Source organism: Lotus japonicus, chromosome 1, assembly GCF_012489685.1.
Source record: "Lotus japonicus ecotype B-129 chromosome 1, LjGifu_v1.2".
Classification (NCBI taxonomy): domain Eukaryota; kingdom Viridiplantae; phylum Streptophyta; class Magnoliopsida; order Fabales; family Fabaceae; genus Lotus; species Lotus japonicus.
Window position 1 is genome coordinate 78,234,577 of NC_080041.1, and position 14,623 is coordinate 78,249,199.

The window sequence follows — 14,623 nt, forward strand, 5'->3', positions numbered from 1 at the left end:
TATGAGGCAGAGGAGCATAGGACGCAGACCCAAGAGGGAACTTCTAATCTTGGAATTGAGGGGGGTGGTACAACCCCATGGGGAGAATGATCCTTCTATCTTAGCTCCACCTCTGGGCCAAGAGGTCACATTTGTCATAATAGTTTTTATGATTGGTTTTGAAGATTTTAAACTATTATCTTGGAATGTGAGAGGAGCCATGCATAACAATGGCCAGTTGTTCCTTAGAGAGCTTGTGCGTACCAGGAGGCCCGACATAGTCATCCTCTTGGAGACTCGCTGTCAGTTCAAGAATACCAAGCAATACTGGAATTCTTTGGGTTTTTCTGCAGGATTCATATCTGAAGCAACAGGTTTCAGTGGAGGCATATGGGTCCTTCTTAACAACAGTTCCAATTTTTCTAGCCGTCTGTTAAAACTTCATCATCAATCAGTCACTTTTGAAGTTTGGAGAGAAAACTTTTCCTGGGCTTGCTCAGCAATCTATGCGTCCTCAATCCCGACTCATAGAGATATTCTCTGGAGGCATTTAGCTGAACTCCGAGATAAACTTCATGTCCATTGGTTCATGGTGGGAGATTTCAACGAAATCACTCTACCCTCTGAGGTTCGTGGGGGATATTTCCTCCCCAATCGAGCCTTGTACTTCTCTTCTGTTCTGGACGCTTGCAGAATGATTGATCTAGGAGCGGAAGGAGGTCACTTTACATGGTTTCGCAAGGTTAACGATAGGGTGGTTAATTCAAAGAGGCTAGATAGAGCATTGGGAGATGTTAACTGGAGGGTAGAATTTCCAGAGGCTCATGTGGAGATTCTGCACAGAATTCATTCGGACCACTGCCCATTACTGGTTCACTGTGGTGCTGCTCTGTTTAGATCATCAAACCGATCCTTCAAGTTCATGGCAGCGTGGGCAGAGCATCCAGACTTTGGTACGTTAGTTTCCAATGCTTGGCGCAATATTGAAGAGAACATTCAAGTGAAGCTCGACAGGGTAAGTAGAGATGCCACCAACTTTAATCAGAATGTGTTTGGTGATATTTATCGTAGGAAGAGAAGAGTGGAGGCTCGTTTGAAGGGGGTGCAACGCGAACTGAACAAGAAAATAACTTCTGACCTTGTACGGTTTGAGCGTGAATTGCAACAAGAGTATAGAAGCATTCTCAAACAAGAGGAAATAACTTGGTACCAGAAGGCTAGAGATGACAGGATCAAACTTGGGGACCACAACACTGCCTATTTCCACACTCAGGCGGTTATACGTCGCAAAAGGAACACAGTTCATAAGCTTAGATTACATGATTGGTCTTGGTGTCGTGATAAACGCAAGTTAGGAGAGATGGCTCAGGACTATTTCTCCACGCTCTTCGCTCAAGATGCTTCCATGCCTCGAGCGTCTATGCCACAGGTAGTGGTTCCCCAACTATCTCCGGCTGCGAGTGATGGTTTAACTCAAACGGTATCAAAGGAAGAAGTTCGTGCTGCGCTAATGGCCATGAAATCTTTCAAGGCACCTGGGCCTGATGGGTTTCAACCATTTTTCTTTAAAAAATACTGGCATCAGGTTGGGGATGATTTATGGCACCTAGTGCGTCGGGCAGTGGGAGAAGGCATAGTAGATGAACAACTTCTGGAGATTTTGGTGGTACTTATACCAAAAGTTGATCAACCTTCGACCATCAAGGAGTTTAGACCGATCAGCCTTTGTAATGTAACTTTTAAGTTGATAACAAAGGTATTGGTGAATCGGCTTCGTCCCTTTCTAGATGAGCTTGTTGGTCCAATGCAAAGTAGTTTTTTACCTGGAAGAGGGACCATGGACAATGCCTTTCTAGCACAAGAGGTTGTTCATTTTATGAATAAGTCTATGGCGTCCAAAGGATACTTGGCATTCAAGATAGATATGGAAAAAGCATATGATAGTGTATCTTGGGTTTTCCTTCGGGAAACTTTGGAGCTCTATGGCTTTCCCTCTGGCATAGTTAATTTAATCATGTGTTGTGTCACCTCTTCCAAACTTTCGTTGCTTTGGAATGGCGAACGCCTCCAATCCTTCAAACCAGGAAGAGGGCTTCGTCAAGGTGATCCAATGTCACCATATCTCTTTGTTTTATGCATGGAACGCCTATCCTTACATATCCAGCACTTGGTGGATTCTGGAAGCTGGAACCCAATCAGGTTGACGAGAGATGGACCCCCAATCTCTCACATGTTTTTTGCTGACGATGTTTTATTGTTTTGCAAGGCATCTCCCGCCCAGGTTCATATTGTAGCGGATGCCCTCAAGTTGTTATGTGACAGTTCTGGACTTAAGGTGAATATTCAAAAGTCAAAAGCTATAGTTTCCAAAGGTGTAAGAGCAGCGGTCAAGGAGGAAATTGCAAGCATAGCTCCAATACCGTTTGTGGAAGATTTGGGGCGCTATTTAGGGTTTTCGTTGAAGGGAAGAACCCTGCGAAGGACGGATTTTAACTTCTTACTTGATAATTTGCAGCGTAAACTGGCATCTTGGAGATCCAACCTGTTGAATGTAGCGGGGAGAACGTGTCTAATCAAGGCGGTAATGGCTGCAATACCTACCTACTATATGCAAGTTTTTTGGATTCCTAGAGCCATTCTTAACCGCATGGAACAAATCATGAGATCTTTCATGTGGTCGAGGGGGGACAAGAAACGGGGATGGCATTTGGTGAAGTGGAGCACCGTTAAAAAAGACAAGGAGGAGGGTGGTCTTGGTGTCCGAGACATGGCAATAACGAACACTGCTCTTCTCGGGAAAGTGGTGTGGAGTATGCTCCATCATCCCCATAAGTTATGGGTTAGGGTTATGCAACACAGATATCTTCAGCATGCCTCCATTCTGCAAGTCGAGGCTCACCAACAAGACTCGATGGTTTGGCGTGGGATGCTGCGTGCCAGGGATGAACTCAGAGATGGGTTTGCTTTCAAGTTAGGTAAGGGGGAGTCATCTCTCTGGTATGATGACTGGTCTGGCCAGGGTCCTTGGGCTCCAAAGCTTCCCTTTGTTCATATCACTGGTACTCAGCACCGGTTATGTGATATCATTCGAAATGGGACCTGGTCTTTGAACACGCTTTACACGGTGATACCGATGGAGATGCAAGCTAGTTTGGAGAAGATAACACCAACGCTGACCATGATGAGGCAGGATAATTGGGTTTGGCAAGTTAGTGGCACGGGATGTTACACGGTTCGAGATGCTTACAAATGGTTGCGTGAACCAGGTATGGTTGAGGAGGGATCTAATTCTTGGCGTTGGATATGGAAGCTTAAGGTTCCTGAACGGGTAAAGTTTTTTGTGTGGATTGTAATGCACAAATCTTTACAGGTTAATAACAACAGGTTCAGGTGCAATATGTCGCCGTCGCCGGCGTGTCACAGGTGCTCGGGGTTGATGGAGGACGAGCTCCACTGCCTCAGAGACTGTCCTCATGCTCGCGAAATCTGGCTCTGTTTGGGGGCTTTGAGTTGGAGGGGCTTTCTATCAGATACTGTGGAACAATGGATGAAGAATAATGCCTGTGGAACTCGTGGCATATTGTTTCTCGCAGGGGTTTGGGGAATATGGAAATGGAGAAATAATTTTATTTTTGAGGAAAAAGCTTGGAGTGTGGAGGAGGCTTGGAGACACCTTTCTTTGGAGCATGACGCTTTCGTTATAGCCATGGATCCAGCGCATGGGATGCAGCACAGCGACTTGATTAGCAATTTTTGGAGACCTCCGGACACGGGTAGCTTCAAGCTTAATACCGATGGGAGCTGGTGCAGTGGTCGCAGTTTTGTGGGAGGAGGTGGTTTAGTTCGCGGCCCGGATGGAGGCTGGATAAAGGGGTTCTGGTCTGTTGCGGTTGGAGATAACGCTTTCCAAGCAGAAGTTAGGGCTCTGAGGGATGGGCTCATAATGACATGGGCGATGGGTTACAAAGATGTAGTGGCTGAGATTGATAGCAAGGAGGTCCTGCGGGAGCTAAACCATAGGGAGAGCCATACTTTCTGCCCCATGTTGGCAGACATAGCTGCTTTAATTTCTCAGCCATGGCAAGTTGTGCTTCAATGGGTTCCCCGTGAGTGCAACACCGCAGCGGATTGCTTGGCACATCTAGGCGCAAACTCCGATCTTGTTGGGTTACATATTGTTGAGAGACCTCCGGTGGAAGTGGAACCTTTCATCTTGAGGGACTCGTTTTCTTGTTAGTTGTTCTGTTCGTGTCAATCTTCCGGTGTATCAAAAAAAAAATGAATGTAAAAGTTGGTTTACTCCATTTCTTCTTTTAGCATTAAGGCGCATTGAAATTGATTATGTGAATTATGAGGCATTCAAATGTTGGTCTAACTGAAAATCAAATCAAACGCATACAATTTTGTGAGTTTACCTCATCAAACTGTTTATATTTGTTTGCGCTACTAAACGTACGCAATATTTATGTAATGCAGTTAGGAGTGGAAATAGGCCGAGCCGAGCCAAGTTTTGTGTGGCCTAGGCCTGGCCTGCATTCTTTTTTCGTGGCCCAAGCCTGGCTTGTGGCCTATCAATAGGCCAAATTTTATGGCTTGGCCTGGCTCTAAGGCCTGACCTGACCTACAAGCCTTCTTAAAAACCTATTTAACAGACAATTTTATCAAAAGAAGGTCATTAGGCTGGTGGGCTAATAAGCCTTTTATATATCATTGCACTTTCTTTTCAAATATAAAAACCTGTATCATTGCATTTCAAAAACTAAACCATATCATTGGAGGAGAGGTGGACTTGGCAGCGGCAGATCGACAGTAGCGGTTGGCTGCAGCCTGCGTCATGTGCAGTTGAGGATGTGCTATGCTGAATATGTTTGGAACGTTTCTAATCTAGGTTAGGGTAGGGACTTAGGGTTTTTTTTTTATAATGAAGTATACATCAGTTTAAAAAAAATTAAATTATATTTATTTATATTATTAATAAAAATAATATATAAGTAGGCCGGCCTATCAGGCTAAATAGGCTTTTTAAATTGTTTGGGCATGACCTTTTTAGTTAAATAAGTCTTTTAAAAAGCCTAAGCCTGACCTTTTTAATAAACGAGTCAGGCCGGGCCGAGCCTCAGACGAGCCGAGCCATAGGCCCCTGACGAGCCGCCTGGCCTATTTCCACCCCTAAATGCAGTCACTTAATACTTAATAGACATTCATATTGAGAAGGAAAGAGAAAAGAAGGAAATAATAAATGTGATATATGATGAATGTGATTAGAAGATAAAGAAAAAGACATTTGTGAGGTGTTCGCATTGTTTAGTGACACTAGTTTAGTCAGCTATTCATCACTTGAATTACAAAAATACTAATTTTCGCTCATCCATGCCTCTCCTTCTCCCTTTAACTCAGGTTGAAATTTGTGTAATCTCTGCCAGGCCGTGAGCTACGGAGTGAAGGACTCGTTGATGAATACTCTTCAACACTTCCTTCTTCATTTTCCTCCCATTTGTTGTGAGCCTCCATGTCCCTTTGTCTCCTCCCCCTATGCCCCCTCCATTTTTGACCCATTATATCTGACCCTCTTTCTCTTACAATTCATCCCTCCCCCTCCACCTCCATAAACCCTATTCTGACCACCTAAATTGAAACCTTCCTCTGAAACTGGCGGTTGACCACCATACCATCTCACGCGTTCAACACAAACGTGTATTATTTATAATTGTACATTTCCAACATATAGGTCTCCCACAACCGATCTACATAGCGTCGTTTTTTCCTAAATAGACACTAGATAAGACATTAAAAGGAGCAATAAGTGCCCTGATAAAAAAAAAGGAGCAATACTGGCGGGGCTCATAGAATCATACTCCCTCCGTTCCAAAACTATTGTAGTTTTATTTTTTTTTGTTTTGTTCCAAAATCATTGTTGTTTTACATATCTAGGACTCTTTATCTCACTCTCTTCCATTCATGCCCTCATCTCCCAAGTATCACCTCTTATTTCTACCAATCACAATTCTCACAAATTAGTTGGTCAATGATTTTCATTCTCTCTCTTTCATATATCTCATATTAAATAAGGGTGTTTCAGTCATATTATAACATCAATTAATGAACTCTTAAACTTTGTGAAAAAACTAAAACTACAATAATTTTGGAACGGATGGAGTAATGAAGGGGACATATCCTGTGATTTTCACTACCAAGAAAAGACGGCCAATGAGAAGCAAAAGATTCCTCATATGTAGGAGACATTCACGAGTAAGAAAAAAAGACAACATAAAAGCATATCAATGAAATAGCCAAAAGGGAAAAGGTCTAGAAGGAGTGGAGGAAAAAAACCCTAAAAACCCGATAAAGAAGGTTTTGTTTGCTTGTTGCTATTTCAGTTTCCTCTGTTTTTTTTCTTTTATCTCTTCTTGTACTTGGGTTGTAACACCCCTAGCTAGTGTTACTTTCTATTCATTTATTTCATTCGGCCTTTCAAAAAAAAACGATAAAGAATGCCCATAAACATATTAGCAGAAAGAAGTGACCAAAAGAAGACATGCTCACTAAAAAAAATACTAAAAGTGTCTCTTAGGCTTTATGAATTTGTATCTGATTCCTAGAAGGAAAAACCATTGTAAGAAAAATAACTATGATTACGTAAACAAATTACAACATGCATATGTGTAATACTTTGGATTGGGATTGGACCGACTTTTAAAATTAAATTAAAAATTGGGTATGATCAAATACATAATTCAATTTTTTTTTTCAAATTTTGACTTTTCATTCTAGTTTGTATTTGATTGGATTGATTAATTAAAACTCAACATTAAACAGTTAAAAATGTTCAATTGATCATCAGAACTTTAGAATAAACATAAACAAGTGCATGTTTATGTAGTGGGTTTTCCTTTTACACATTAAGAATGTAATGTAAAGTTTGAATGACTAGTTCAGTATTGGTTGTGTACCAACTATGACTTCCATTCAAAGTTCAACTCCACCCCAAAACCCTAGAGTTTGAAATGGGGTCTTTGAAATGAGTATCTTACAGCAAGAAAAGTAGTTGTGGTGGAAGTTACTTTCTTGAAAACAACCACTCTATTCTATATACGCATACATAGTACACAAAAGGCTTTTATATGCTCGACGAAGTAATGACCATAAATATGGCTGTGAATATACGATCAAGGGGATGTATTGGTGGGGAGGGGACTAGGTCGGGATCTCAGTGAAAAGAGTTATAACATGTTTGAATCAGCTTCTCTTTCACGACGAGTTCTGAAACCTAGAAGTTACTCCCATAAACTTCTCTCCAGAATTGAGACTCTTGCTTCAAATGTAGAAGAGTTTCCAAACATGCACTTAATAATTTATGGAGTTGGGGTCGAATCAGGATCAGCTGAGAATTGGCCAAAAATGTCAGGACAAGATTCCCAGCTCCCCTTTTCCCTTGCCTCCCAGTATCCACCAACATAGCGGTAAGTGTTGCTGCCTTTTTCCTTAGCAAACCACCTTGGTTGCCAACCCTTCTCTTGCATCTTCCGTGCCTGACAATTATAGTGAGGCTTTAGTTAATGAACAGCATGTTAACCAGCATAATGCATTTCATTACAAGACAGAATCCAATTAAATTCCAAATGTAAAAGAGTAATGATTCGTGGATATCCGCATAATGCAGAAACCCGACAAACACTCAAAGTGAGAAAGGAAAATAAGCAAGAGAAGTAGTAATAAATATAATATATGATGTGATAAGAAAAATGGAGTGTCAGTTCCGTGTTTTCACTGTTTTGGGTGTCTAAGCAGTACTAATGAGGAATTGTACCTGCCGCTGTCTTTGTTCCAACCGCAACTTCTCAGAATTGGCCATTTCATATTCTCCATTCTCCAAACATCTTTGATCAGGCCTCAGCCTGGAATCTGTTGGTGGCAGCTTCTCCTGTTTGTTAACTCTAAATGTTAGTACAAGCCACATAGGACCTTGTTCATACGCTTGGAGCCCGTTTGGATGCGAACCAAAGAACATTTATTGTAACTTATATACTGCATTTTCAAGTAGAGAAACTCCAATAAGTGCTCTTTGGTTCGTATCCAAACGGGGTCTTGAATCAATATTCAAACAGTTTACCTTTAGTCCAGGTGTGATTTCATTCAGTGTAGTAGCAAACTGTGTGAGGTTGTACCTTGTCTGGTACTCTGGTACAGGGCTCCTCTTCCACAAAAGTTGTGGTTTTGCTGACACATTGGATCCTTTCCCTGAATGCCCTCCAATTACGTAATGCAAACTCTCATCCCACTTTCCAAATATAGTTGCCACCGTTTTACCTTTCTTATCTTCTACTATGCCATGAACCTGCAGCAGAACTTAAATTATAAAGCATAAGTTACATAATATGTCTATCAGTCTATGAACTACATAACAGAAAAATTAGTAAATCATCATTTTGGTCTTTAAAAGATATCAGATCGGTTAATTTATAGTATCTGAAACACGGAATTACATGTTTTTGGTCCATAAAAGATGAAGAGATGATCAATTTAATCCTTTAACAGATAAAATTGATATTGTAAAAAGATTGCATTAATTGCTTTTTTTTATCTACAAGAAACGAAAAAGGTGATTTGTATCTTTCAGGGATTGAAGTGACCGACCCGATATCTTTCAGGAATCAAAATGAGATATGGTAAAGGTACCTGGTGGGGGTTTCTATCAATGATGGATTGCTCCTTGAATTTGATCTTACATGTATACTCACGGTTCCCCTCTACTCTCATTGTACCATAATGGTCACAGTAGAGTTTTCCTAAAATGAGGTTGTAAATGGATGTGGTTACCTGATCATTGAAAATTAATTAGCTAATCAGCATGCATATTGGAAGAGATATTGGTAAGTACTACTAATGTCAAGCAAAATTGTGTATACCTTGCTCCAATGGAACACTTCCCCATCATCAAATTCCAAAGTCAATACTCCAACAGGATCAACCTGAATCGATCGACCCCAAAATTTGCTCTTTAAATTGCTGTCACCCCAAAATTTCCAGCCACGGCCCTCACAATGACATGCAACAATCATGGGGTGATGACTGACCTATCTCAAGACGAATAGCGTAAGTATTTTACATCCAACTAGAATCCGCTTGTTTCCCTGACCTCTAAACTTAAGTTAATTTTACTGATCAAGAGACATGAGTTATCTAGGAAAGAGTGCCTAACTGGGAAACAATATGAAACAAACAATGAAAAATGTGCAAAACATTTGTACCTTCTCAGAGATAAATTGAAGGCCTTTGTCTGGACAATCTGCCTCATATGTCTCACCCAACAGTGGATTAAATGGTTTGCAACTTCTACCACTAGTGCAGGCATACCCTGAAACTGCAAATGCAGCCACATGTAGCATCCTCATCAAACTGTCACCCTGTGCATTAGTACCATGAATGTGAGAGATTAATTACAAAAGAGTTCCTGAAACTTCGGGCAAAACAACAGCTAGTGAACTATGCTATTAAGTGTGTGTTTAGTTCCCCGTTTATGAGTCTTAGAATCAGCTTTCATTTACCAGAATCCCTTTAAGGCGGTTATACAGATATTTGGGAATCGACTTAGCAAATTGATTTAGTCCCAAAATCAAATCTGCAAAGAAGCTAGAGTTTCTGCAGTAGACATTATCTTATAGCAAAAACGCTTATGCAAGTGTTAGGGACAACTTAATTAAATAGCTCATGGACTACCTATAAAGCTGTTTTGAGCTTATTCTCGTAAGTTATTCAGATTAGCTTATGAATAAAAGCTTATGCTTACCTATAACTTATTTTCAGCTTATTTCAATAATTTTCTCAAATTGGCTTATGAATGCTTATGTGATTAGTGCTTATTGCCATAATGCTTAATTGAGCTGTTAACCCAAACGCACCCATAATCAATTGTGGACTTCATTACTAGATTTCACAACATTACCCTATAGAAATCACTTCACCTTCAACTCACTTTTACCACAGTCAATTTTAACAAAATCAATTCTATCCAAAATTAATTCTCACAACGCTGATCCAAACACGCACACAATGTTTTGCAAATGTAAACTAACCATTTTACCCCATTCACATGCTTGGTCTAGGAGGTAAGAGTACTCTAGATCTTCAAAACATTTCTGCAATGAGGAGAGGGGTTCATTGAAGTAAACTGGGAGACAAACTTTTGTAAGATCCTTCCCAATATTATCTTTGATTATTGACCATAGACTGACTGCACTCTCTTTCTCAGCCGGATCAGGCAACTTCATTCTTCGCTGGATGTAAGGATAGTTGAATCCAACAGATCCTATGGGCGACATTGGGTCATGTTTTCCAGTTGAACTTTTCTCTTCACATTGGTCTGATCCATTACTTCTAACTGAACTTGTTGAGAAAATTTCAAGTGTGTCAAAGAATGCATCGCGGTCATCATCAGAGGGATCATGCCTGTCCTGCTCATCAGAGTAATCACTGCCACTTCCATCTGTCATGTATCAAATTAGCAAAATTAATTTGAGATGTGGAAAATTTACTTAGACAAAGTAAAAATAGCTAGAGTGCTACAAAACAGGAGAAAATTTACATACACAAGGAAAAAATTATATCCTCGTTTATCAGTCCAAGAACAAGAGTTTTAATTGGGGGGACAAAATTAACCATTTACTCATAAATTGAAAACACAAATGATCACCTCAATTAGGAAAAACCATACACCAAGGAACTAAACAATAATACTGCTTATTTATTATAAAATTAACTGTAATATGCCTTACAAATTGTAAATGAAGGAGAGGAATTCATAATGTGCTAAACTGCTAATTAGTACAGCTACAGCTCTCTTCCATTAGATGTGTTCTAGGTAGAAGGTGTTCAAATATACTTCATTCAGATCCATTGCAATAACTTTACCAGTTTAACATGCATTCACTCATGGGATTCTCTAACTTACTTCAAGTATTAAAAAACTCATTCTAGGTGGACTAACATGATTAAGATAAGTGTATTGATAAGTACACTCACTTCTTTACCTAGGCTGAGTTATTTAACCTAAGTTAGACAACCTTTTACTCTATCCTATAGTTCATTGAACAAGTCATTTGTTGTCCCCTAGGACCTCAGTAGAGACACAAACTGAATGGAGTGGTTTCTTCACTATGACTACATTTGTAAGAGTTTATCCGAGCTTATCTTACAATATCAACACTTAGGCAAGTATTTAGGTAAGTTTATTAAAAACAGCTTATGACTACCTACAAGTTCTTTAGTGTTATTTTCATAAGCCGCTTAGATTATCTTATGAATAAACGCTTATATCTTATGATTATCTTATTTCAGAAGCTTATTGAAATAAGATTCTTATCTAGTAAGCGCTATTATGATAAGTTTTTATCGCCTTAAACGTTTCATTAAGTTGTTTTCTCAAACACAATGTGCACACAATTTCAACTTACCACTGTACTTTTCATGAGTTGATAGATAGGGATCCCCTTCATCCCTTGAATGCCTTTGATCTTCAACAAGTGTGTTCTCCAAGTCAACCTTCTCCGTCTATCAGAAACAACAGTTAAAGAAAGCAACCTTAGCAATCACCAATCCACCATTAGACTCAGAAACTAGAATCACACATCAAAACAATATACACTAGTTCATCTGGTTATACTCAACAGAATGAAGCACCTCTAGATGTCGCAGTGTGTCAATAAGTAGAGACTGCTTGTATTTGAGAGCCACAACATGCTTTTGCAACTCAGAGAATTCAGACCTCATGATGTCTTCACTTTCACGAATAGCAGCTTCACTCACACCCTCCTGCAAGAGGCGCTGCCTCAACTTGTCGGTGGAAACCACCGTGGACATGGTGGGGGACATGACCTCTGTGCTGGGAAGTCGAGGGTACATGTTCTTCACTGCCACCATTGCCTCCATCCATGTTGCTCTGTCTTCTCTGCTTTCTGCTCTCAAATGCAGCCTCTTCTTGGTTCCGGTGCATATTGAAAACCTCCTCTCATCTGACTTGTTCTCTCGTACCGAACACACCTGTGCTCAATGTGTCAATTCCCATGCAAAAATCAAAATCAATTAACTTTAACATTCAATAAAATTAAGAATCAATTACACTAAATCCAAGTCCTCAAGTTTATTACTCTGTTTTCTCCATCTCTGTTTTTTCCCTCACTATCACATTTCTTATTATGGTTTTTCTAGGTTGTCTGTCTCATTCTAGATGGACTAATGTAATTAAATATAAGGATTAGTCTCACATTTTAATTAAAATTTCTATACAAAATTTATTAATCTACTTAGGATTGGGTTGATTAACTCCTCATATAAGTCAGGCAATCTAAATTTTTAATCAATCATCCTAACTAATACAAATGTAATGGATCATTTCCTATTACATGACACTGTTATATAAAAAATAACTATATCATCCCACAAGTATGGTCGAAGTATGTCAGACCGTCTATCAAGAGCCTGCGGTCTAAAAGGTCTGATATACCCTGATCCGCTTATTTAAAATGTTAGGTTTTGCCTTTATAAAAGAGCTTGATGAACTACAATGACTAGGCACAAACTATAAAAAAAAGCTTGATTCGTCTAATAAGCTGGTTTGTTTGTTTAATATTACTTTTATTTATTATATTAGTAAAAATGCAATAAGATATAAAAAAGACATTTTAGCCTACTAGCCAATTAGTCTGCGACCTATATAGTCTGTTTGCTACTAGCCTTTTTAGAAAGGCAACTTCTGTTAAATAAGCTTATAAACAAATTAGTAAGTTAAACCTTAAAATTTAGCCAATATATAACACAAGTCATAAGTTAAGCTTGGGCCGTAAAATTAGAATGAAGGTTAAGCTTGACCTAGCATAACCTATTTCGCCCTAACCATAAACAAGAGAAAATCTAAATCCATGATGTAATCCAAAACAACATCACATACTCATTATTCTTTGATGTCATGATTATAAACTGAATGTACTATCTAAGAATCAGATCCTCTCCTCTCCTGCAGTGCATCTCTCTCCTATAAAATCTTGGCTATCTATTTATTTTTAATAACTAAGATCATTTCATGATTAAAAAATGTATTTTGATTGTTAGTTAAAAGCCTATAATATTATTGTTTCAGAGAGATGTAGATGAAAGTTGGTAGGAGAGGATCCAAATTCACTTCTAAAGGGACTAGACAACTTATTCCAAAAGTTAGGCAAGTCAATATGTGTGTCTGTGTTTAAATTACAAGAGACTAAAAGTACTTTCAATCTAACATGACTAGCGACATGGATTGGAGTTAGAGTGCATGCCAATGTGCGTACATATTAATTTATACAGACACATGGGTTGTTTAACTGCTGTGTAAATTTATTCCAAAAATTAGACAAGTCAATGTGTGTTTGGGTTTATGCTGGAAGAGACTAAAAGTACTTTCAATCTAATGGACTAGAGACATGGATTAGAGTTACAGTGCATGCCAATGTGTGTACATATTAATTTATACAAACACATGGGATGTTCAACTGTTGGTGTAAATTACCCATATTGGGTAGTTATTTTATGTTATTAATCTAAAGAGAAATGACCTCCATCTTCCACATTTAATTTTCACAAAATTCACATGTGCATTGGTGCCTTTTCAACCCAACATCTTTACATAAAATGTAAATGTGGTGTATTCCACAATCCATACCTACATGCTCATTATTATTTGATGTGATATCATGAAACAAAAACTGAGATAAATAAATGATCATCAAAAGATTTAATCAACGTAATCAAACTAAAAAAAATAAGAGAGAGAGGAGTTAAGTTAATACCATGAGGTGGATTTCGCTGACAGGTTTGCGGCGGTTGCGGGAGGGAGAATGGCGGTGGCTGGAGATGCGGCGGAGGGACTCTTCACCGATGACTTTCGACAGCGACTCGACGTCGCGGTTGAGGACGAGCTTATCAGGGCCATGGATCTTATAATAAGAGAGGACACCGTCATGGAGGACGAACCAGCGGGGGCGCCATCCACGGCCGTAGTTGACCCATTTGTAGAGGATGCCGGAGATCCCATTTCCTACGATGTCATTGAGCATGACCTCAGTGTTCTGGCGAGTGAACCTGGCGGAGGCGGAGGCGGAGCGTTGTACAACACGGCGGGTGGAGGAGGAGGGGCGGCTGCAGTTTGAGAGGGAACGTTGTACCACAGCCGTGGATTCATTGTTGCTGATCTTGCTGTTGCTGCTGCGAAAGGAATGCATGGATGTGATGGATTGGATTTGGATTTGGATTATGATGATGATGATAATGATAATGATGAGAATAGAGAATGAATTGAATGAGCATTAAGCATAGGATAGCATTGCCAACACCAATATTTTCTTTGACCGGGGGAGCGTTCTTAACGGCCAAACCATGCAAGGGTGGCTCGTAGTAAAAATCGCCCTATTTCATTTTTTATATTTTTAATATAATTATATCATTTATTGATATTTTTTTCTCAAGGTATCACATAGTTGACATGGATAACAATAAGGTTAATCCCCTCGAGGCTCATAAACCACATTGGATGGATAAGTTTTTTTTTTTTTACATCATTATTCATATTCATTGCTCATTCGCTCAAAAATCAAATTATATATTTAACTAAATATCT

At 39.3% G+C, this 14,623-nt stretch overlaps 1 protein-coding gene across 3 annotated transcripts; it reads right to left on the bottom strand.

Annotated features, from left to right (window-relative positions):
• Positions 1-6,823: 6,823 nt before the first annotated feature.
• LOC130715093 (oxysterol-binding protein-related protein 1C-like) lies at positions 6,824-14,454 on the bottom strand. Of its 3 annotated transcripts, none has more exons than XM_057565137.1 (10): positions 13,797-14,454; positions 11,644-12,015; positions 11,430-11,526; positions 10,053-10,462; positions 9,228-9,383; positions 8,886-9,053; positions 8,656-8,796; positions 8,090-8,314; positions 7,787-7,900; positions 6,824-7,508 (listed from the first exon to the last, which is right to left on the bottom strand). In XM_057565137.1, exons 1-10 carry the CDS (start codon positions 14,226-14,228, stop codon positions 7,332-7,334), a joined length of 2,292 nt encoding a protein of 763 aa, XP_057421120.1. In that variant the 5' UTR covers positions 14,229-14,454; the 3' UTR covers positions 6,824-7,331. The 3 variants fall into 3 exon arrangements, with proteins under 3 accessions (XP_057421120.1, XP_057421126.1, XP_057421135.1); XM_057565143.1 differs by having other exon boundaries at positions 11,656-12,015; positions 13,797-14,450; XM_057565152.1 differs by lacking the exons at positions 11,430-11,526; positions 11,644-12,015; positions 13,797-14,454 and adding an exon at positions 10,752-10,903.
• Positions 14,455-14,623: the final 169 nt, after the last annotated feature.

Coding starts and splice junctions, on each gene's coding strand:
- LOC130715093 (XM_057565137.1), bottom strand. CDS start 14,228: ATGCATTCCTTTCGCAGCAGCAACAGCAAGATCAGCAACAATGAATCC. Junction 12,016..13,796: donor TCAGCGAAATCCACCTCATG/GTATTAACTTAA, acceptor CATTGAGCACAG/GTGTGTTCGGTACGAGAGAA. Junction 9,384..10,052: donor CATGTGAATGGGGTAAAATG/GTTAGTTTACAT, acceptor ACTAATGCACAG/GGTGACAGTTTGATGAGGAT.